General features: G+C 42.1%; 1 protein-coding gene and 1 long non-coding RNA gene across 3 annotated transcripts; one reads left to right on the forward strand and one right to left on the reverse strand.

The window, feature by feature from the left end:
- Window positions 1-5,107: 5,107 nt before the first annotated feature.
- FBXO7 (F-box protein 7) lies at window positions 5,108-18,208 on the reverse strand. Of its 2 annotated transcripts, XM_075068661.1 has the most exons (10): window positions 17,818-17,887; window positions 17,019-17,163; window positions 15,629-15,932; window positions 13,691-13,918; window positions 11,998-12,139; window positions 10,600-10,683; window positions 8,890-8,985; window positions 7,707-7,883; window positions 6,957-6,994; window positions 5,108-5,856 (listed from the first exon to the last, which is right to left on the reverse strand). In XM_075068661.1, exons 3-10 carry the CDS (start codon window positions 15,836-15,838, stop codon window positions 5,452-5,454), a joined length of 1,380 nt encoding a protein of 459 aa, XP_074924762.1. In that variant the 5' UTR covers window positions 15,839-15,932; window positions 17,019-17,163; window positions 17,818-17,887; the 3' UTR covers window positions 5,108-5,451. The 2 variants fall into 2 exon arrangements, with proteins under 2 accessions (XP_074924762.1, XP_032642036.1); XM_032786145.2 differs by lacking the exon at window positions 17,019-17,163 and having other exon boundaries at window positions 17,818-18,208.
- Window positions 18,209-19,821: 1,613 nt separating this feature from the next.
- LOC142046109 (uncharacterized) lies at window positions 19,822-24,488 on the forward strand. Its single transcript, XR_012655033.1, has 2 exons — window positions 19,822-19,956; window positions 24,209-24,488. It is a non-coding gene; the product is annotated as an uncharacterized LOC142046109 (long non-coding RNA).
- The last annotated feature ends 240 nt before the right edge of the window (window positions 24,489-24,728 follow it).

The following is a 24,728-nucleotide window of genomic DNA, read 5'->3' on the forward strand; positions in this document are numbered from 1 at the left end:
CTGCAGCCATAGCTCAAAAATAAACCAGAAAATAGGACTGCTGCACATCTTGAAAAAAATGGATAATTTATGTTCAAATATAGTTCACATCAACTTCAGATAAAATCCATCCAAGCTGCTAAATCTGTGTAATCTGACTTGGTTGCTTCTGACTAAATGATCTCTGTGGGACAAGATTAATTAGTAGCAGAATTTATGAGGTGTTCATACTCTATTATGAATCTTCCATGCTACAAACTGGCAAGAGCCATGGGGTAAAATCCTGGCCCCACTTCAGTCAGAGGGAGTTTTTCATGGACTTTAGTGAGGCCAGGGCTTCACCCATGGAGTCAATGCAAGGTGAGAGACCTGTGACTGGATGGCTTCCCCCTGGAGAACTATCACTTGGGAGAGAGAACAACCACTAGAGCCTGGTGACTCCCGAAGTGGGAAGACAATGGTATGCAGAACAAGTTTACAGCTGGAGCCATGATGGATCTCATTGCCCACTCTTTTTAATGACTGCCCCAAGGAATCGCCCCTCGGGCAGATTATCAGTATTACAGGTACCCCAAAGAATTATTTTTCTGGAGAACTCGTAAGTGTGGCAGAAGGGACCCATAGTTGAACCACTGCCTGCTCTGCTTTCCCTTGTGGCATATGACAGTCTAAATCAGGGGTGTGTGCAACTAGCTTTGGACTGAGCCATGACAAAAAAAAAATGAGTGACAGAAGCTATATGAATAGCTGGACATTAGTGGAGCTAGGACAATTTACCCCAGCTGAGGCTTTGCTCCTTGGAACAGGAGTTCAATTTACAACACACCAGCTGTGGGTGTGGTATTTCCATCCCACCAATCTTATGCACAGGAAGCAAGGCCCTGTGAACCCCAGTGAGGAGGCAGATGACACAGAAGACATTTCTGCTAGACTTTCCTTCTGGGTCTATCTAGTAGTGTTGTACCAATCCTCACATGTATCTTTAGGGGCTAGACCCTTGAGACCATGTCCCCTTTGCAGCACACCAGGAAGTTCCTGTTTGGAGCTGAGTGAGGACATTTTATGGATCTCAAACACATTTCAGTGTGCAGCTCTGCCTGTGCTTTAGTGCTTTCCTGTAACCTGAAATGGGAACAGAAACCCAAAGTAGCAAGAAAAACAGCAGGCTGGCCATCTTGGATTTTACACCAACATGGGAATAAAGCCAGACAATTCATTCCTGCACAACACCAGTAACAATTGTCACCACAGTACAGCCATAGGGACCCAAGGCAATCAGCTCCCAGGGACTCTCCTGACTGGGTTGTTGTAGATGAAATGTCTTTGGTGAGCTGTGTGCTTTCCGGCATGCCACTTTTTCTGGGTGGGAAGGCTCTTTGGACCAACGAATTATGTCTGTCAGTTAATACTGAAGAAAAATAACCACCTGATTTATATTTTCCTTCTGTGCTTCCAGATCTTCCTTTTGGGTTTGCTAAGTGGTGAAACACGTAGCACTGTAACTGCAAGTTACTGCTCCTGTGCAGGAGCAAGAAAGTGGCGCATGCTGCTTTGCAGTCTCCAGGCGCAATAAGAGGGTGACAAATGGCCTTGAATTGCCATGAGCACACACTGTACACTGTTAAAAACAATAGCTGATTTAACAGGCTCCATTTTGTGGAGAGAAGGTACTGCAACTCTGGTGTGGGTGGGGGTGTTCCTTCTTTACATAAACACAGCAATTCTTAGGCTCTTTCCTTTCTATCTAGGCTGTTCTAGAGAGTAAATGTTTCCAGGGCACAGCAAAGAAAAGGGCTCACTGCCAGAAATCTCAGCTGTTCACCCCCACTTATAAACTAAGTAACTTGTTTTGCTTCCTCTTTCCATCACTGTCTATGCAAAACTGAAATAACTAGGAGACTAGTCTGGCATTGCACTTCACATCAACCCACAGTGGTCACTGTACCACTACGAGATTTTTTATTTTAAACAAAGAATCAAAAAGTTAAAAATTTACATCTTTGTCTGAACAGCTCAACTGGTGCGGCTGTAATAGCAAAGGTGTCAGTGTTACTGGCACACAGCTTATGAGATAATAGGACTGGTTTATAGAAATTGTTAGGCTTGCAGAATTGCCATGAATAATGTGAGGTAACAAATCCATTGACAGTATAAGAGACAGACCTGCTCATTGAGGCATTTAGATTTATGCTCCCAAATGTCATCTTACAAGCGGCAAGCAAACAAATTGGAACACCTAACTATCCCTCACAAAAACCAAGGGCTGCAGTGTCAGCAGCCACAATCAATCTTACTTGGTAATTCATGTTCAGTCAGTGCTCTAGCTCCCGAATAACATTTCAATTTCATGCCACACAAGAGGTCTGACAAATCAGAAGTGCTGTAAATTGCAGGCAGCCAAGTTTACAGATTAGAGGTAAGAGGGGTATGTTCTAAGTTGATTATTAATATTCCAGTTGCACATAGGAGCCTCAACCCACCATCAGGGCCACCCTTGTGCTTGGGCAGATTTGCAAAAGCACCTATTGCTTTTAAAACTGCAAATTCCACTGAAGTCAATGCCACTTTTGTGCACCTAAATCTGAGGCACTATTGAAAGTCTCCAATCAATAGCAAGAGACAGGCCTCATCACAAAGAGCTGATAGTCTAAATAGACAGGAGAGTGAGATGGTGGGAGAAGGGTAGTATTATCCCCATTTTACAGATAGGAAACAGGCACGGAGAAATTAAGTAACTTGTTCAAAGTCACACAAGAGTGGGGTTTAGTGGGTGTAACTCACATGCCAAGGGCCTCAAAGAGATGCGTGTAGCAGATCAATTTACTTTCTATTAGTTGCTTTAAGTAGGATGTACATGTACTTTATCTTATACATTCTTTTAGGCCTTTGGCTTGGTCAACCAACATAGTCTCCTTAACAAAGTTACTGCAGTTTGCTGCTCATTCAGCTAGAGTCAATAATGCTATATGCAGCACAAGAATTCGGTGCTGTGGAAGTAACAGCATCAGACAGGATATCAGGGGGAAAACAATATACTGTCCATGGGTGTGCTGTTTGCTACTAGATTCTGTTACAATAAACAGCAGAGAGGAAGGCAGGTGGCTCACTCCAGAGTCTGAAGATGAGTGACACATATGGAAGCTTTTGGGAAAAGAGGGACTTGCAGAGCTTATAAGAACAGGAACTGATGAATTACAAATACACAGCAATTCTGTTTTCATGCACCTTGCCTACAGATAAAGAGTGAATATATTCTTGTGTATGACAGCAGCAGAAATGTTTGTAAATATACAGTTTCTCAGCCTAATCAGTGCACCTAGATGTAAAAGATAATTAATATGGTTTACATTCCAATGCCAATGCCAGGGATTAGAGAACCGTAAGCCTGCCCTGGGAACCACTGCTCTCCTTTCTTCCATTTATCCAACACTGTAAAGCCAGGAACTGTCTGCACTAAATTAACTTATCAGCATTAACACACATACAAATCTCTTTTCCCGGTATCAGCTTTTTAAGAGCTAGTTAGTGAAGGGGTAAAGGGAAGAGAATAAATAATTTTAAAACAAACACTGCATTAAACTCACATGTAGTTGCTTGCAATGTTATGGGTGCATTTCTAAAGTGCTCATCATGTCCCAAAACGACAGAGCCTGAATTCCCTTTTTTCTGTTTACAACCTATGGAATGTCAATCATTTGTTAGCTCTGAGACCTAAACATAAGCCTATTTCTGCTTAGAAGAAAACTAAAACAGAATGAGGTATTCTACCCACTGCAAGTAAACAATAAGGATTAAGGGCAGCCTCGCTTTCTAAAGGGAAAATTGTGTTCCTACATCCTGCTTCTACATCCTTAGTCAGGTGTTCAGCTATCCAAATGCAGATTTGCACTACAAACTGACTGTAGGAACACAAAGAATGCAGGGGCCATTTGTTGTGCCAGCAAAATGGATTAAATCCTGGCTCATTAAAATAAATGGCAAATCTCCCATTGTCTTCAGTAGCATCAGGATTTCAAACTAGATGGGCAGATGTGCCACTGAAAATCTGACCTTAAATCACACAGGTAATAACAATTAATGGGAAGCTGCTGCTTTGACAGTGAAAGACAAAAAAAGCCATTCAATTTCCTTTGTCTCAGCTATAACATGAGACAGGGAAAGATCAGTAAAACAGCAGCTGTCATGGAGAGTTATCAGCACTATTCAGACTTGTAGAGATACTGAAAACTAATGAATTTTCCAAACTTTTTTGAGAATAAACATATTCTTTAGTAAAGATCCCCTTTATAACTAATCACTGCCATTTTCTTTTAACTTGGCCAGAGGTAGTCCCTGGCTCAATAACACTGTATGGTCATGGAATGATCTGTTAGGATGCTTTGGCTACGGTCCCATTAGCTGCTTTCTTAATTAAAATGGGAATATATTAACGGCGCTGATAACACATGCTGAGATTGTTATTTGCCTGAAAGATACCTCATACTGCAGTAATGGGATCACATACGTCACATGGGAAGTCACTCAGGGTCTCCTGCTGCAATCTTGTCTTCACTGCACAACACCAGGTCACCCTATTTTACAGTACTAGGTAGCTTAGCCAGCTGGGAAAGTTTATTTTTGCTCTGTTTTTAAACATACAAAAATGCCTTTACCCACTATATGCAAAACCAAACAGTCTAAAATAGGAGGGAGACAGATGCACTTCATAAGTTTTGCTGCAGATCGTTGATTTTGCTTGTGCTTTTGTTCAGACTTTTGGATTGAACTGTAGCATGTTTTTATTCAGCTGTTGTAAGATGAACTGTTTTGTGATATTATTTCTGCAGTAAAGAAATAGCCCTGTATTCTTTGTGCACTGAGTCCTACACCAAAATTGCTTTTTAAGAAATTTAAAAAAAAAACCAAAAAAAAAAAACCAGTGAAGATAAAGTAATTGATCAACTTCAGGAACACCTCAGACACTCAAATGTATCCTGTAAACATCAGTTCTAGCATCTTATACAGTGTTGGAAGAGAAGGGTTCCCTGATTGAGAAAGGCTTTAAACCAGGTGGACTACAGAAGCCATCATATATCCCATGCACTTAATTCAAATCACTCAGGTAACAAGAAGTCAGACCAGCGTAGCATTTGTGCTTAAAGTGCTCTTTATCTGATGCAGCAAATATCAGACCAACAACCTTCTGCTCTCTAAGTAGCACTTCACAGATGATTAGAGAGGGGAAAAAACAGTAGCAGAAACTTTCAAGTTAGAGCTCCTTTGGAAATAGCATTGAATTCTAGGTGGTGCAACGTTATCACATCCACAGAGCTTAAGTGAATCTATACCTTGTGGTCAAGATACCCTTGTGCCCATGAATTCTCACCATAATCAGAAGGGAAGGCTGATGTTAGTGCCCTGATGGGATCTCCTGCAGTTAGAAAGCAAGCTCAGGAATTGAAATTTAGAAACCTATTAAAGGAAGAGTGGCAGTCAGATGAATGAACGGCGGATGTCAATTGGGCGGCCTCGGCTGGGTCTGGCAGGAAATCTGTCATTAGGACCAGCTCGTCCTGGCAGCGTTGGATTTGGCCCTGGCAGAGAGCCAATCGGATCATAATGTGGTCTGAATGGAGGAAACTGGCCTGGTGCCTCCCCTGGGCCAGGAATGAGCGAGTTAATTGGGTCTCCAACATATGGAAGAGTTGGTCTCTCATCATATTCTCCACCAATGATCATTGGGGGGTAGATGGAGTTAGGAGAGAACGGGTTGGGAGGGAAGGGGTTTGGATAGAATGGGTTGGGATGAAATGGAATGGGATGAGGAGGTGGGGGCAGGAACATCATGTGCCTCCATCTCAGGTTTTCCTTCTTGTGCTTTAGTTTCTTCTTGTACAGCTGCAGAAAAGAAACAAACAAAATTGAGTTTAAAATCTGAGTAGTGCTCATTGTACTAGCTTCACCCACATTGGATTTCCTTCACGCTTGTTACAGGCGTAGAGGGCAAGGGAGGACTTCCCTCCATGTTCTATCAGTTATTTACAATATGCATATTAATGATGCAGCTGTCCGTATTCAAGTCACAGCAGGACTGTCCTGATTCAGCAGACTCAGACCATCCTTCTGAGCATTAGACTTTTCTGTGGAAAAGGCTCTGACTTGGTCTCTCTCTCTTTTTTTGGATTCTCATCAAATTAGAACCCAAACAATACTGATTTCTTGGATTTACTTTAAACCTCTATGGCCAAATTTATCCGTGGTTTAATTCCACTGAAATTGTCAAAGTTACACCAAGGACAAATTTGGCACTTAATTTTGTGTGGTTTACAGCTGCTTTGGGATCTAAATATTTGCTTAAAATCGTCAAAAAGCCACCTTAGAAATGAAATACAATAGAGACAGGGCTAATTTCTCTTATCCCCACAAAGGGCTACTTGCAATTACATGAATCATATTTTAAGATCCTTGGGTGAAAAGTAAAGTTTGTGCCATTATACACATTTTAGACAGGAAAACTGAGATAGTGAGCAGTTAAGTGACTTGTCTAATGTGCCATAGCAAGTCAGTGACTCCTAGTCTCTTGCGCTAATCACTAGAGGTTACTACTTCTCTAGCTGAAGAGGTCATTTCAGAATCAACAGTAATGTCTCCAAACAGGCCCTGATATCTGAGACTCAGTCAAACTGTTCTAGAATACTGCTGAGATTCTCTCTTGCTAATCTCAAGGTCTAAAACAGCAACCTTCCTTCCTCCAAGGACTGCATATAGCTCCCTGCAGAGATCCTCAAGTCTATTCCAGGATGTGGCCAAGGAGGGCAGTAGGAGCGATGCAATGCATTTTCTCCTGAGTGGGCTGAACATGATGTGCATATGAAGATCTCAGTTCCCTGCATTTTAGAACCTAATCTCTGCTCCCACTTAATCTCCAAGCCTGCAGCTCATTCTTAAACAAGCCATGGAGATCTATCCCAAAGAGAACATATATAATACCCACATACCTCTTTCCAGTCTGTGTCACGAGGCCGAGAAATTTGATCTGTGAAGGGGCAAAAATTAAATAAGCATTTTAAAAACAAAAATCACATTCATACCGAAGTGCACGAGTAGATATTTGTAAACCCTCGCAAAAACTAAGGTAGGTAAGCAGACCTTAAGCATCTTTGTATAAATAAAGTCAGTATCCTTAAACTGAGACATTAGGACTCCTAGAAGATGTACGGCCAGGAGCCATTAAATCTATTATTTCTCTCTGCTTCATACCAAATTTCAAGCTCCTGTATCTATATATCAACTCCAGAAATCCTAGAAATATTGTCACTGCCAGCATCTGTGTATGACAGCCCTTTGCCTCTCAGCCCATCACTGTTTAGTTTCCTAAAGAACTTCTCTTGAGGGACACTGGCAAAGGTTTTTTCCCTCTCCCCAGATTTGCAATAAAGAGCCTGAATGTTTCTATAAACAGCTGAAAAGTAGGCAACTCAGCATCAGGTGATGGGCCAGCTCTCTGTGGACCACCAGCAAGTGTTTGTCAGATTATCAGCTGCCCACAATCTAAAAATCACTGAAGGAAGTATCTGCCAGTATTATGCTTTCAACTAGCCAACACAATTAGTCAGTATAATGATTAATAAATTTACTCTCCATTTTTAGGAAACAGATGTAGCTAAGGAAGCCTCTTGTCCAATTCATCTTAAGAGGGACCTTAGGTGGCAGACCTATTAGGAAGAAAGGGTGCATGTAGGAATCACCTCGGAAGTCCCGCAGGTACATAAATCTCCATAAAAGCTGGTCATTGGAAGCTGTGTAGAGGTCCCGGCAGACAGCAGACAGAGAGAGGAGTGAGCGGATGTCCAGAAGTCGGAAAATCCGTAGCTTCAGTTCTAGAGGAAGGACTACCAAGCCAAACACATCTGGCAGGTTCAGAGCTAGAATGGGAGGTGGGGAGAAAGCAGTATTATTTGCAATAACTGACTCTCATTCCCATCATTAAGGGGCCGTTTCTTGGTTTGGAAACATTTTCCCTTAAGTAATTTTCCATGGAGCTTTCAGTTGCATCACTTAACTCTGGAAGTGCTATGATGAGACTTACTATGACAGATTGAAGAGAGACACTTTCTGCACACATGTGAAGTGGACAAAATATGACTATAGTACTGGGTATGCTCCACACTATTGTCCCTCGAACTAAAGATGCCGTAAAGAACTAATCATGTTTCACAGACTTCAAAACCGAGCAAGAGGTTGGAAAGGTAAAGGCAGTATTTGTCTAATTCCAGTAATACACATAAACCACATTCAACAAAGACTCTCTAATCCCATGAAAACGCAACAAAATCCATAAAATACTCCAAGAGGAAGAATTTATCATTGAGTTTGTCTTCGGATTTTGAGGCTGAGATTTAGTCTGGCAATTCCTGTATAAACAAACTATGCTTTACTATTGCCATGCAAATCACCAAACTGGGTTGCTTCACACCATTCCTTCCAACATCTCAGTAACCAACCAGTAAGCATGTCATCCCACACAAGATGTAATACTGCATAGCTTTTCCCCAGCCTGACAAAGGAACAAATAGACAGCACAGAACTTCAGCCAAGGAATTCAGCACTTTAAGCCTGGTTGCTACTTTGTCATCATCATCAGGGGGAAATAGTCTTTCCAGCTGTATCAGCAGCAGCATAAATCTTCAGACCATTAAGTGAAACCCAAATGTTCTATTTAATTTGAACTACACAAGCAATTTCAGATTTTTAACAGTTTTATTAACATTCCTAAAATTAGAAGATGACTAATTTAATATCTTTAGAACTAGGAATATTTATTCTTACTCTCTATGTAGCCAGCACTTAGGTTATTCATGACTCTTTCTATGTAGGCCTCTGGATAGATCCCAACTGATAATTCATACCAATTCCTTTTACCGATGTTACCTTGTCGGGCAGCAGCCAGAAGAGGGTACACCAACTGGTCTTTAAAGAGGCGGGATAGTTTCTGAAGATCTTTGTATACCTCTCCAACATTTTCTTCTATTGAAATAAGATGACAGAGTTTAACTTCAACAAGTTGTTATACAACATACAAAGCAGAGAGGTTTATGGGTTACATTTTGTGTACAAACAGAACTCTATAGTTCATGAAAGTTTTCATTTTTCATATGAAGGAAACAACAAAGTAAAATACTTTATTTGGGATGGACCAGCATAAGAGAACAGGCACTGGAACCTGGCCAAATCTACAGCCGGGTGAAAGAAACAAAGCTAAGAATCCTGGCTGATGTATTATTGTTTCCATTACAGTAGTGCGATGGAACCTCAATCAAGGATCAGATACCCTCTGTGTTAGGTATGCTACAAAGCCCTTTGTCATCCTGCTGTGACTACACTGCGCAGCAAATATGACATTAAGAGACCTGTGATAAGCCAGTAGAATAGTTTGAGGAAAGGATGGAGTTTTAGCCTTCAGTTGGGAGTTCCTTGCATTTCTGAGACTGAATACAGTCTCTCTTGTTACTATGTATTTTTCTCCTTTAAATCATCTCCAACGATCCAAAAATCAGACATTTAAATACATAATCAGTTTTAAAAACAAAAAAAAACCACTCCGCAGTCCTATGAAGACTTAGAAGTTTCTTAGCAGATCACAAGCGGATGGACCAGGTCAGTAATTAAGAAGTGTTGCCACCACAGTAATAACATAATGGACCAAGTCGATATCATATATTCATAAGTAGCCAAGTGTTATCCTTTTGCATTCAGAGACACCAAGAGTTTTTCAAATGAAATTTGCTTACAGACTCCTAACACTTTTGCCAGATTTTAGCCACAGAGCAGGCATATATGCTGGAATTGTTAACCTGACTAATGAGGGGCTGACATGAATGGCTGCCCATTTTCTCATTGCAGCAACAAAAGAAAAAGGTGCTGCTATGATCTTGGCTACACTTCACTGTTTAGCAATCCTTCTGTACCCTTTTCAATAAAGTCTTATTATACCGGGATCTGGGACTACCCAGGATGCAGTTCAGTGAAGTGCAGCTACTGGCAACAAAGCAGTCATGTATACTTTAGAGTACAAAACATAGTCAGACCTGTGCTAATGTAAAATCCAGATCTTTTGCAATGGATGTTTCCCTAATTTTGGCATCCTGGGCTCATCTAAGTGGTCAGCACACACTTCCTAACAGGAACAACATTTACAATAATTGCAATGCCATAAAGACAGAGCTGACATTAGCCACACTGAACCCCCGATTCCCACAAAAAGAGAAAACAAAAACAATGAGTCCTGGATGGTTCACCATTGCTGCCTTAGAAATACCTATATACATCCATATATTTAGTTAGAAGCCCCATGAAAAAGGGATATAATCCAGAAGAGGCCTCATGGCCTCTCAAGGTTCTTCACTTACATAGCTAATCTAGGAAATTCAAGTAATCTTAACAGCAAAATTCGACTTAGTGGCCACCCATCTGTATTCCTTTTTCCTCACAGCTAGCTGCTTCATGAACTTCATGAAGGTCACCCACCTTCTCTTATCACCACCTTTGGTATCTTGGGTCTCTCTGTCAAACGTCTGCTATGTTAGTCCCCTCCCCCACTTTTCAGGCTGGCTGTTTTCTAAAGTGCCGCATTCTAAATACCTGATTCCTGAAAGCGAATGAAGGATGTTGGCAACAGCTGCAGTTTCTTCACACTTTTAATCTCGTTGTTGATTTTTAATGTTGCTAAAATGCGAAAGAAAGAAAGAAAGAAACGAACAGGTTGAGAGGCTACAGAGACCATCTCGTTACTACCTTATCCTTGGAAATAGTTTAGTTTTCCTTCTCCCATTCTCCTTCCTGGGAAGTGGGGAGAGGAACTGGACACATACAATTCTGACAAGCAGATAGCTAAACCCATTTTACCTCCCCAAAAAATAAGTATATGTAAAATAGCAAAGAAGAGAGAAAGATCAGCTACCTACAGCAGTTTATCAGTTGAAATAGTCATAACAAAAGTAAGAGACGGCAGTGATACCCCATGAGAAATCAAACTGTAGCAAGGAGTCATTGCTCCTGTTCGCTAGATGAACACTGTACACGAGGCAGTCAGTACACTGTCCCTCTCCATCACAAATTCAAGTGAGCAAGTCCCTTGACTTGGTCAAAGGATTAGATTTAAAACCTGGACAGCGAGACATGCTTCATCACATATCCTGAGAGAGCCTAAGTGCTTATGCATGCTGTCTTGGAATTTTTTTTTTTAAATATATATGTACTTTCCATTGAAGTGCACATTTCTGTATCTGAGGTTAGAATCAAGCCCAGAAGTAACACTGCCTCTGCAAAATGTGGAAGTGTCCAAAATGATGAGTAAATTAGGACAAAAAATACTCCAAATAACCTGGGAATCATTTTAAGATAAAGAAATGGCACTAATTTTCTGGAATTAATAGTTCTGATGAACTGAAAATGTGGAATGAAGCTTAGGGATGTTGCTAAAGTGACTTCTTGCTGAATCAGCAAAATAAATAAGTCTGGAACTTGTCTGTGACATTTACAAATAGCATACGATACAAACAAGACATACCGGTAATACTGCTAATCCCATTACATCTATGTTAACACCTTGTATCGTACTTCACAAGTTCCCATGAGTCAAAAGAAGGAACAGACAGGTTTGCCAACGTGTTAATCAAAAGTGAACACTTGAGCTGGCTCAGTAGCCATAGGGTATTGCTCTGCATTGATAGGTGGGAGACCTGGGATTGCCACCTAGGCAAGAAGGAGCCAAGCTCATTCGGAACCAGGAGGGAGCACCTTTTCTTGCTCAATTGATTAAGAAGCTAAAGATTCAAAGGAAGTCTAGTCCCATCTTCCCTTGCTGGAAAATGGTAGCTGTGATGTAGCACCACAAAGAGAAAGGGGGCAGAGAGGGAGAGAGGGTGATTCCAGAGGGGAAAAGGATGAAGTAGCTTCATATAACAACTATATATATGGGGTAAAAAACCAAAAAAAGAGCTAGATCCCAGAGACATTTCTAATGCCTGGCACAGTTACCATTAATGACAATAAGATCTCCCAAAGGCACACAGGTCAGAGCAGCAGAGCCATCTTCACAGAGGGGATGAGTGTACTGCAGTTTATAAACGCCTCCACTTCTCCATTTCTCAGGCATAGATACTGCCTTTGCTTCAGTCCCCTGACAGTAAATGAAAAGATAAACACTGTATTCCTGAGCAATCTGACCAAGGCTGAGAAGAACTAAACTAAAACATTAAAAGCTACTCAAATCCTAACAAATGTGTGTGTAAGAGAATAATTAATATGTCTGCTCTACAGAGACAGACTACTTCGTGGTGTAATGTGGCATAAAGGTTTTATCAGCGTAAGCTTGGGATGGCCACATTAACATACTTCTAGTTTCACTGCTTGTGAATATACAAGTCATCTTAAACTCGTATCAATAAAACTTTTATACCACAATTCACCATATATTCAGTACATGCCACAGGCTACAGAAAATTAATATTAAGAATGTTTTAAGAAAGACTGTTGGAACAATTTTCACCTCTCTCCCAGTGAAGCCAGGTGCCTTTGTCTTCATGAATCCACATTTATTATATACACATTACTGGTTTGACTATGACTATATATTTAACACACATACACAAAAACACTGTTAAAAGAACATTAAGGTAACAAAGTCAAGCACTCAAAAGTTAGGGAATGCTAGAATTAAGAGGCCTGTGCAACCTTAATTGGGCCCCTCCGTGCATATGAATGATAATACAATCTTTAATTGCATGATCATATACTATATTTTCAACAGGAGCCCTGCCTCATTCACTGCATAGGATGGACAGTACTCACTGAACAAAAAGCTATTCAATATTGTTTTCCTCTGACTGAACAATATATGGCCCCAAGCCTTATTTACTGTACATTATTCAAAGTCTGCTCTGATGACAGAATTATTAATTTCCTCATGGGCTTTTCTATATGGCTCTCATTACTATAGTATCTGCGTGCTTCACTCCATTTGTTTCCTCACAATTTTGTGCTGCAGCCTCAATTGCTACTTGTAAGACTGCTGGCTGAGCTGAAGAGATATAGCTCACAGTGGCTATGACTAGTGCATGCTAAAACTAATAGCCAAAGGGGAAGGAGAAATGCTCATCACGGGCAGAGATATGAACTTCTTAGCCACAGTATCTATCATCTGAGGTGAACACCAATGAAACTGTCAAATTGTGGGGGGAGAGGATTGTACCAATGCATGGTTATAAATCCTGTTCCCATATATATAAAAGGAACTCATTATTCCAAATTAGAAAGCAGGCAGTCAATACACAATGCCAGTATGAAAGACCAGTGCCAACTTACTCATAATTGAATACAGAATGTTATAAATGCATACATTCTCCACTTCTAGGAACTGAATTTAAACATTATCTCCCCATAGCCAAAAATAAGTAGCTAACACCCTTCCCCTTTCCAGTCAAGCAGGGAGGCCAAGCATTGAATAGACATACAGACTGCACTACTGTCTCACTCTTAGAGGTTGTACCATTATTTCATCATTGAGGAATGTTGCCAAGATAAACTAGGGAAGCTGGTACTTCAGCTAACCATGCTGCTGAGAAGGATGTAACAGTAGATCTTTAAGCACAGACACATGAAGAACAATATTCCAGATATTCTTATTTTTCTCCTACTAAGTGGAAGGTTTCTCTTCCTGTTTTGCACTTACCTGTGGTACATAACCTGTCTCCATCATGAGAAGATGTACCAGAACTATCAAGGCATCGTTGGCATTGGTACATTCAGCAGAATGGTAGAGGGTCTCCAAGGAGTGTGGCACTTCCCCATCCACAGCTTCACTGCACAGCATTGGCTCAGAAGGATAAGAACCTGTACCCTCCTCCAGATCAATGTCATCTGGGACTAGCCCAGAAGCAAACTCTAGGCTGGATCCTGCCTTAAAGGGAAAGTAATATAAACAAGGTGGCATTCAGAAACTTATACCTACATGGATTGATTTTTTAATCCTGCTAGCCCTTCCAGTCTTCTTTCAGCTGTGAAGCTCTGATTTGGGAGTACATACTGGTCAGTCACTTAGATTGCTGTGCAGAGCTCAGAAGGATATTACTTTTGAGTGATAACTTTTCTCAAATATAAGAGGGGCTTTCTTGAACTACAACACAAAGCAACCTCCAAGAGATAGAATATCTTGGGGTTAGGGCACTGGACTTGATTCAATTCTTGGCTCTCTCATAGACTTCCTGTGTGATCTTCACTAAGTCACTTAATCTCTGTGCTCAGTTTCCCACCTGTAAAATGGGAATACTACTTTTGTCTGTTTTGTTTAATTTGTAATACAGGCTCTTCAGAGCAGCATCTTTCTATTATGTGTGATAAATGTTCTACATACAATGGGCTTACATGCACTACTGTATTACAAATAAATAATGTATTAAAGCACCATGAAGGCCACAGGAGCACAACTCTACACAGTATGGCATCACCATTTCTCAAAATTCAAGGCAGCTGATCAAAAGCAGCAAGACTAAGACTGGTCCAGAATGCCTAGGATTCTTTGTAAATGAAATTATTCCCAGTCCTTTAGATCTAATTCTCAAAAGAGTGCCGCCCCCGCCCCAAAAAACCCATAAAGGTCAGTGGCCTCACCATACTTTCCCTTCTACTAAGATGGCCCTAAAGTCAGACATTCAGATTTTATAACATATAGTATGATTAAATGCCCTCTCAAAACTGCCTGAGAAAATTTAAAAGAAGCAATTTAAACTGCTTTTCAAATTTTTATACTTTAGTTTTGTGGCACATAAAGGAGTACATGGAAACTTGCTCTCCATCTTTTCCTAAATTTTGAGAGGAAAGCCTACTGGAAGGAAGGAAGGAAGAAATTTTATCTCAAACACATGAAAAGTATGACTACACGATTTCCTCCCTTACCCCTTAATTAAGATTTATTTTAAAAGTTTTTACATTAGTGGCCACAAAGATTGTAACAAGATGCTCTCACCCACGAAAGCTCACGCTCCAAAACCTCTGTTAGTCTATAAGGTGCCACAGGATTCTCTGCTGCTTTCTACATTTCTGTGTTTTAAAATATAGTTTCATGTGTTGGAACCAACCCTAAAGTGACACATTTCTTAAAAAAACTGTTCCTGCAGAATATTCCACTTCACGACAAACACTTTAAACCATGGACACTATTTCAACCGATTACAAAATTGCTCTCTCCTCCAGTGCACAGTATTTCAGAATGGCTCGGTTGACGGCTTAGGGGAGAAGGAAAGTACTGTGGAAAGTATCAGAAGTGTCTTTTTAAAAGGAGACTGTGGAAGTGGGAGAAGAGCTCACTCCTAGCTCCCTTGAAAAGGGTGTGTTCTGCAGAAATCTGATTAGCAAAATCTAGAGATATGTGAAGGACTCAAATGGAATTTGAAACACCCTGGAACCACTTAACGTTTCTGACACGCACAAGGCTTAATAGATTATATACGCAGATAGTAATAGACAGATAATTGATTGACCATACACCTGGCAAGCACTTAGAACTACAATACTTCAGGGATGCTCCCTATTATAAAGTCTAGCAACCAGCACTCAATGTGCTGTCTCCTCTTGTTTCCCGATCAGTGTATCTCAGTCCTTAAGTACTTACCATATCATCACTCTTCTGAGCATCAGTCTGAGCTTTATGGTCTTCACATGGCCCTTTCTGCCTTTCTTTTTCTGGACGGTTGGCCTGACCGTGGCTGGTGGTCAAGGTGGACAGTTCGTGATTATTCTGGAGTGGGGGAGGAGGAGGTGAAGATAAGGATGGGGGTAATATGGGTGCTGCATTGGTCTCGTCCAGTAACAAACATATCATATCTCCAGAAACTATCCCATATGAAGCCAAGGTCTCATGGTCTCCAGTGAGGGCATCTTTGTTGTTCAATGTTATTGAAAACTGGGTATCAGAACTGCAAAGAGATAGAAAAAACTGCAAGGCCACGTCTGGTAGGATCAGTTTAAGTCATACATTCAGATTACACAAATGTATGGTATGATTATTAATGATTTTGTTAAACCTAAGCACTGGTCTGATTAGTCACTTGCCCAAAGAAGCACTGGGAAAATAAACGATGGGCACAGTATAAAACCAAGGTACAGGTTAATGTGATTTTTTTTTACCTCTCTCTCTTTGTGTTATGTTTGTTTTAACTAACGAAATCACAGAACCTAGAAATCTTGGGTAGGTTTAAACCTCCATCTCTGAAAAACAGGTAACTGCCTCAGTCTGCAATGTACCTTATAAACACATTCTAGGAAGCAGCCAATTGCCCCCAAAACTAACACTAGCTTCAGCAGCTTTAGATCAAAGATTTTAAATGAATCACTGAGGCAGAGTATACTTAAAATAGTTAATTCTTGAAAATATTTCTATGCAAATATCCTTTAGCTTGCTCAACATGAGGGTCTTTGGGCAAGACCTTGAAAAATAAGGTCTTCCCAGAGACAAAGATTCCGTGACATTTTAATAAGATTAATGTTTGTCCTGATGTCTTAGGACTGGGGTTCTCAAACTGAGGGTCAGGATCCCTCAGGAGAGTCTCGAGGATATTACATGGGGGTTAACAAGCTGTGAGCCTCCACCTCAAACCCTGCTTTGCCTCCAGCATTTATAATGGCATTAAATATCTTAAGAAGTGTTTTTAATTTATAAGGGGGGGGGGGTCACACTCAGACACTTGCTATGTGAAAGGCGGTCACCAGTACAAAAGTTTGAGAACCATTGCTAGCATATGCATATATTGCTTGTGAAGCACTCTGGGATCCTTCAGAATGAATATGAAATATATACATACATGAGAACATGAATGCAAATATTTTATTGCTATTAGCCTTTTGAAGAAGCTATTTTTTGTTTTGTTTTTAAGAATCATTTAATAGCTTTTATTCTCCTGTACACAAAATCAGGAACCTTTCACACACAAATCTTTTCATGATTGCTGACACACAGAGCCCCCTCTAGGAGAAAGCTATACAGCCATACTAAACAGACATACTCTAATTTGTGTCTCACAGAGGAAAGGTTCAGTTTTGGTCCATAAATGTACAATCAGAACTGAGTTGCGCATTTCAGAGGGGTGTTTGAGAATAACTTTCACTTTTAGCAAACTCCCTACTGCCTCTTTCATTTCCATTTTGGTGCTGTGGGATAAATAAAACCGAAAACGATGAGTAAACACCGGGCATTTTATCTTCTGACACGTGATTTTTTGGCGAACGCTTGGGCAGTGACAGCTCGCGATCACGCACAATCCTACTGCCCACAGCTCGGGCGCAGCAGCGGGGTAATCTCCCAGCCCGCGCCTCAGCCGAGGGATGGCGGAACCTCCAGAGAGGGCGGCAGCGGCCCGAGACCTGGCCACAGCGTTGCGAACCCCAAGTGCCCAAAACTCATGAGCCAGGCCCCACGAAACCACGCGAGTGTCCGAACAGTTCGGGCGGGCCCGGCCGCTGTGCGGTTTGTGCCCTTGGCCGGCGCTGCGCCCTGAGCCGCGGCCCAGCGCCCCCCGCCCCCGGGGCTCCACGGGAACCAGGAGACTCGCGATAAAAACCCGAGGCCGGGAAACGCTGCAGCCAGGCCTGGGGCGCGCTGCGCTGACAGTCACCCTCGCCCCTTCCCCGCGGGCGGCCTCGGGAGAGGCCACCGCACCACACCCCGGGCACCTCCGGAGAAGCCCCGCCCCCGCGGGTAGCAAGTGCCCCCGCAGCCTTGGGCAGGGTCCTGCACGGTAATGGCCGGGTGCTGCCCGCCAGCTTCGGAATGGCCGCGTCCCCCTCCCGCTTTCCTCGCACTACCTGTAGCCCCAAGTGGGCAGCAGGGCCTGGCACAGGTGCGCGCGCAGCTCCCCCAGCGTTGGCTCCGCCCCCTGCATCTCGAGCGGGGCCGTTCGCTTATGCATCCGGACTCGGAGTTTCATGGCGGTGGCGGCTCCTCGCTCCGCTGTCAAGGCTCCCCTCTCCCTGCTCGGTGGTGGCGACGGCGGCGGCGCGGGGGCTGCTGGGGATTGTTGTTGTTTTGGTTGGTGACGCCCCACCTCGCTCCATGGGAGCCCGGCCCCGCCCCTAGGTGTTCATGGGGGCGGCCCCCGCCCAGCTTTCCCCACCAACGGTAACGTTGAGGGGCGATGAGTCGGCGCTCTCCGTAACAGCTGCGCACTTCCGAGCATGCGCGCTGAGGGACAGGCGGGGGTCCGCCCAGCTCGAGCGATGATTCGGTGCTCGTCCTGCTGCCCCGCACGCGTTCTGAATGCGAACCCAGGGCGAGAGGGCGAGGCTACTGCCTGTGACGGCGGGAAATCACGTGGGCAGCCTGGGCTGTGGCTTAGGGGCGATGGCCCCTGGCTGCTATAGGGAGTCAGGTGTCAGCTCCTCTCCCAGTGATGGCCACCTATTGCTCCCTGACTCGGGATGCTGAGTGGGTGAGGGCCTGGCATCCATGACCTCACGCTGGGCCCTGCCAGACCTAGGGCATCAGCTCCCAGGCCTCAGCCCTTTCTGCTGTGTTACCACCAGTATTGCTAAAGCTGAGTATTAATATGCCCACGTCTGTCCCAGCCTGCCAGCCACCTCCCCCCCCAAAAAAAAATTAGCAGGAAGGTACTTGGCAAGTTCTCTCCAGACCAGGTACAATCCAGTGGTTACAATCCAGCCATAAGCAGCATTAGCTGATAAAGAACAGCAAAATTGGTATGCAAAATTGACTAATTTAAAAAAAATCTTATTATAAAATTAGTGGATGAAACAGAAGTAGTGGGTACAACATGTCTTGACTCATCTTCAGCAATGCGTCTGATAGTATGTCATGAATTCTTCCTCCGGAACGTAAGGGCTTGCCACAGCAAAACACCTGTTGACTTCCTTGAGGAAAAGACTGCACTGAATATTAGCAGTGTCAGATCAATTGTAAACTCTTAAGTACCATCAAATGGAAGAGATTCTCAGCTTGGACAGTGGCTGAAGGGATTGCTCCAGAATTCTTGCCTATGGAGCCATCCTTTGAGCTTCCTGTGGATTGCTCTTTGGATTACCTGTCTCACACAACTTTCTTTGTAGTTATCATTGCTTCCAGGAGCATCAGTGAGTTGCAAGCTCTGATGGTGGTGTTACCCTAAGAGCCAAGTGGTCTTACAGCCAACCCAGAATGTATTCTTAAAGTGTGATAGACTTTAATATTAACCCATCTATCTCCCTCCTGGTCTTCTTCCCAACCTTGCACTCACACTTGGGGGAGACCTATCTCTGCATCTTAGATGTGAAGAATGTATTTGTTTTTATCTAGAGAGAGATAAGCCCTCCCAAAAGTCCAGTAGGTTGTTCATGGTGTATGGGGAGAAATGTAAAAGGCAGGATCTCCACTCACAGATTAGCCAAATAGATTATTTTATGCATTTGATTATGCTATTATGTGTCTAGGATCCCTTACCAACAAGAATTGAGGCCTACGCCACTAGAGATATGGATTCTTCTGTGGCCCATCTTTAGGCTGGTGCCCACTGATGAGACTTGCAGAACAGAAACTTGAAGTTTAATTCCCACTTTCACTAAGCACTACCCCTTAGACTTAATCTCCGGTTCAAATGCTGAGGTTTGGGAATTTGGTGCTTCAGCCTCTGTTCATCTCACAACTCTTCAGCCCACCTTCCATCTTGGATGGTACTGCTTCCCAGACACCCACTAATAGTGGTTCAGTGAGCTTATCATGAGGGGTACCAATCCCTTAAATATGAATGCACAGAATCAACTCTTAAACAACATTACCAGTAATAAGCTTTCTCTCTTTTTCTCCAAAAAAATTCTCTTGCAGGAAGTTATCTGTAACCTGGGACTGTTGACAGCAGGAGCAGCATGTTTTTCTTAGGAGACTGGCCAGGCTGACTTTCTGTTTATAAAGAAAGGCAGCCCTTACTGGTCTTGCAGCAAGCAAAAGAATCAGGGGTAAGGTGACCGTCGGTACCAGGCAAATTAGTCGAAACAATAGTTAAGAATAAAATTGTCAGACACATAGAAAAACATAAACCATTGAGCAATAGTCAACATGGTTTCTGTAAAGGGAAATCGAGTCTTATTAATCTATTAGAGTTCTTTGAAAGGGTCAACAAACATGTGGACAGGGGGGATCCAGTGGACATAGTGTACTTAGATTTCCAGAAAGCCTTTGACAGGGTCCCTCACCAAAGGCTCTTACGTAAATTAAGCTGTCATGGGATAAAAGGGAAGGTCCTTCCATGGATTGAGAACTGGTTAAAAGACAGGGAACAAAGGGTAGGAATTAATGGTAAATTCTCAGAATGGAAAAGGGTAACTAGTGGTGTTCCCCAAGAGTCAGTCCTTAGGTACAATCCTATTCTTTATTCATAAATGATCTGGAGAAAGGGTTAAACAGTGAGGTGGCAAAGTTGTCAGAGTGATACTAAACGACTCAAGATAGGTTAAGACCAAAGCAGATTGTGAGAACTTCAAAAAGATCTGGCAAAACCTAGTGATTGGGCAACAAAAGAAATGAAATTTAATGTGGGTAAATGTAAGTAATGCACATAGGAAAAAAATAACCCCAACTACACATACAATGATAGAGGGCTAATTTAAGCTACAACGAGTCAGGAAAAGATCTTTGGCGTCAATCGTGGATAATCTCTGAAAGATGTCAATTCGGCAGTGTGAAGAGAGGGTCAAAAAGCGAACAGGATGTAAGAAAATCATTAAAAAGGGGGATAGGAGCAAATAAGACTGAGAATAATATTATTGCCTTATAATACATCCATGGTACGGATCCCTTGAATACTGTGTACAGATGTGGTCTCCTCACCTCAAAAAGATATTCTAGCACTAAGAAGAGAGTTCCAGAAAAGGGCAACTAGAAATTATTAGGGGCTTGGAGAAGGTCCTATATAAGGAGAGATTAAAGAGGCTAGGACCTCTTCAGCTTGGAAAAGAGGAGACTAAGGGGGATATGATAGAGGTTTAAAAATCATGAGTGATTTTCTGAGATGTGATAAGAAAAGTTATTACTGTATTCATAATACATAGAACTAGGGTCACAAAATGACAGTTAATCAGGCAGCAGGTTAAAACAAAATAAAAGGAAGTGTCTTACACGCAGGGCACAGTCACTTGTGGAACTCCTTACTTGAGGAGTTGTGAAGGCTGGATATAACAGTGTTTAAAAAGAGAACTGATAAATTCATGTGGTTAAGTCCATAAATGGCTATTAGACAGGAAGGTAAAGAGTGGTGTCCCTAGCCTCTGTTCGTCAGAGGATGGAGATGGATGGCAGGAGAGAGATCACTTGATCATTGCCTGTTAGGTTCACTCCCTCTGGAGCACCTGGCATTGGCCACTGTCGGTAGACAGATACTGGGCTACATGGACCTTTGGTCTGACCTGGTATGGCCGTTCTTATGTTCTTATGAAGCAAGCTTGGGATACTTTACAAAGGTAGAAGTAGTACAGCAGTGGCCTCAGAAGATTCAGTATGTATATCCACCTCAAAGTACAGCTTATTCAAACGTTACATATCTTTGGTCTGCAAAGCTCATGGGAACAGGCTTATCTTTGCTGTTTCAGCACTTCTTGTTCTCTCAGCCAGCTGTAAATAGGGAGTGCAGAGGGGTGAAAAAAATATGTGCCTAAAATTGAGGCACAAAAGTCCTGTACTTTGTCCCATTTTACCGAATTTCTCTGCAGAAAAAGGAGACTGAAATAAAGTGGAAAGAAAAGGGGAATTCAAAGGAATGTTTTGTTTTAGTGGCTGAATATTCTTTTTTGGTCAGTGACAGACCTGGTACTTATTATGGTCTCCTTTATGCCATGGATGATAGTATCATGACATTTGGAGCAATGTCTTAAGTGTCTCTCCTCACAATCCAGGGTACTGATAGAAAGTAATGTGGCACTATTTCTGCAGTGTTGGAAGAATGGTAGGCCAACCTGGTCATAATCAGAAAGCCAGATATGTAAAACATGAGTGAAAACTTCTGCAGGTGTGTTAATTAATCTCACCATAAACCAGGTGAGGTGAGCAACACAATACAAGGTGCAAGCATACATGCCACACAACATTAGGCATTAATTTAGCAGGAAAATCTCCTACAAAGAAATGATTAATCACAATGGAAAAGTTAAAATGCTTTGTGCAGCTTCAAAGTTTTATCCACACTAAAATTAAAATGACTCATAACCACCAATCCCTTAGGCACATCCTCTGAATTGTGTTTATACATTTCAGGCTCCTGCTTCATGAGCCTTTGTAAGTAATGCGGAATTTAAGCCTTGTGTACATCAGACAGTAGTACCAGTTTAGCTTAAGGGCTGGGCTACACTAGTCAGGGGTTCGAACTAAGATACACAACTTCAGCTATGCTATTCCTGTAGCTGAAGTCAAAGTATCTTAGTTCGACTTACCTGGCTCCCCCATCGACTCCACTTACTTCTCCTGTTGAGGTGGAATACTGGTGTCGATTCATGGATCGATTTATTGTGTCCAGACGAGACACATTAAATTGATCCCCGATACGTCGAACAGTACCCACCGATCCAGTGGGTAGTATAGACATACCCTAAGTGGTGATTTTAAACAGATGCAGTTAAGCTTGTCCAAAAAGCTATGTTGATACTCTTATTTTGACTTAAACCAGACTTATTTCTGTTTAGCTTGTTGACTAAAAATCAGCTGAAGGTAAACCAAAATGAGCCACTCTTAAACCTAAGTAAGAGGGTCCACAGAAGGGTTTTCACTAGTTTAACTAAATCTGTTTGAAACCCAATTGAAGTTAAATAAGTGCAATTTTCTCATGTATATAAGGCCTTAATTTTAGACCACTCTCTGTCATAAATCTTAAAATGAAGATGGAATTTCACAACCATCAGCACCTCCCTTGGTACCTTTAGAGAAAGGATAAACTATCAAAAAGGAAAGGAGTCATAAGTATACTACTTCCTCTTTCCCTTCCACATTTTTGTAAAGAGGCTGGCATTTGACTAAAACTACACATCGGTAAGCATTAGACCCTCCTGAGCAAATATAAAGTTCACTCAGGGAGGAAAGGCAGGCATTGAGCCAAACCAAGAATTAACCAGTTTAAGAAACCTTCAAAATCTCCACTCTCCCCAGCCAAAAGAAATGGATGTAAATGGGATTTCAAGCCCTTCAGCATGATGCTAAGCCCCAGTGACACAAAGGGTTATTCTCTGAGATAGGTTCATGTCTGGGGAACCTCTGTCATGAGCAGGATTGAAATGACAAAAGAAGGTGTTCCTTGATTGGGAGTCACTAAAGGCACCGTGGCTTATAGACTCATTTTTCTAATTACTACTTTTTTGAACAGAGTTAAAGTTTGAAACTTGCTATGGCCATTCTTGTAGAGGGTTTGCTCTCTTAAATTTGTGGTCACTAACAGAGAATTGTAAAAATAAAAGGTTATAAGCAACTGAAAAGTCATTTCTGGGCAGGCTTAGTGGGCATCTCATAAGATTTTTGTACAAAACAAGGAAGAGTTGAAAATTGTGGGCATGCGTAAAATCAGTAGTTCTCACAATTAGGCTCGATTTTTGCAATATTCTGAAACTGAGTTTTAATTTAAAATAAAAATCTAAATTTCATATATAGCCATTTATATTAGGTTCCTCCTGTGCCTGGCAATGTGGAGTCATGGACTCCACTTCTGGAGATGGTCAAGAATTGGGCAAATGCCTGTGAGGGGCTTTCCCCTTCAGGAGTCACTCAAGTTACAATCCTCCATCTGGTGTCTGCACTGCAGACACTCCAAGGCCATGATTTAGCCCCTTGCTCTCTTACTCTTAGAGTCTTCCTTCATAAACTTGACCTGCAAATCCTTGCTTTTCTGTGTGTTCTTTCTGCTACTCAGAACTGAGTTCACAGTAGTATTCTAAAAGTAGTCTCATTAGAGACATTTAAAAAGGGACTTTTACCTTCCTGTTTTGGGACTTGATGCCTTTGTGTAAGCAGCCCAAAATATATTGGCCCAGATAGTCACAGTATGATCCCTAGATACAGAGAGATTTCCACATGAAGATCTTCCCTGACGTGCAGAGAACAACCTCCTCTGTAAAACCATCCCTAGGAACTTATGCAGATCTTTGCATATGGTCAGGATCTACACAGGGAAAGCGCTGGAAACTATGCAGAATAGGTAAAATTTATTATAATGGTTTATTATTTGTATTGCAGTGATGCCCAGAGGCCTCAGTGAGAGTCAGGACCCGATTACACTAGAGGCACAACACACAGGAAGGCATGACTCCTGCTCCAAAGAGATTTTAATCTAATTTAAGACAAGTTTCAACCAATGAGTGTGATAAATAATGGGAGCACTGGAGGAGAGAAGAAAACGTTAACGGTCGTAAGCTAAGGCTGGTACGTAAGCTTACTGTATGCTCAACTTGAAGGTTTCAAATCATGTGTGGTGATGGTAGTTTTTAAATAAATACATAAAATCAGCTGTCCACAACTACTGCTCAACTTAGTCATGATTAGCTGTCTGATTTCTTTAAGCATCATGGCTATATTATCTATTTTACAGCTCTGTGCTGCATGATAGTTTTTCTGGAGCTTGCTTCTCAGCATCAAAAGCCCCTATTAAGGGTGTCCCCAGAACTGCAGCAGGCAGGGAAAGCCCTGGTAATGTGGCTCCTTTGGGAGCTCTGCTAAGGAGCACCAGGGGCCCCAGAGCTAGTGCAAAGGCACAAGT

The sequence above is a fragment of the Chelonoidis abingdonii genome, chromosome 1 (assembly GCF_003597395.2).
Source record: "Chelonoidis abingdonii isolate Lonesome George chromosome 1, CheloAbing_2.0, whole genome shotgun sequence".
Taxonomy (NCBI): Eukaryota; Metazoa; Chordata; order Testudines; family Testudinidae; genus Chelonoidis; species Chelonoidis abingdonii.

Coding starts and splice junctions, on each gene's coding strand:
- FBXO7 (XM_032786145.2), bottom strand. CDS start 17,939: ATGAAACTCCGAGTCCGGATGCATAAGCGAACGGCCCCGCTCGAGATG. Junction 15,933..17,817: donor CTGCCCACTTGGGGCTACAG/GTAGTGCGAGGA, acceptor ATCTCTTTGCAG/TTCTGATACCCAGTTTTCAA. Junction 6,995..7,706: donor GTACCTGCGGGACTTCCGAG/GTGATTCCTACA, acceptor GCCCCTTCACAG/ATCAAATTTCTCGGCCTCGT.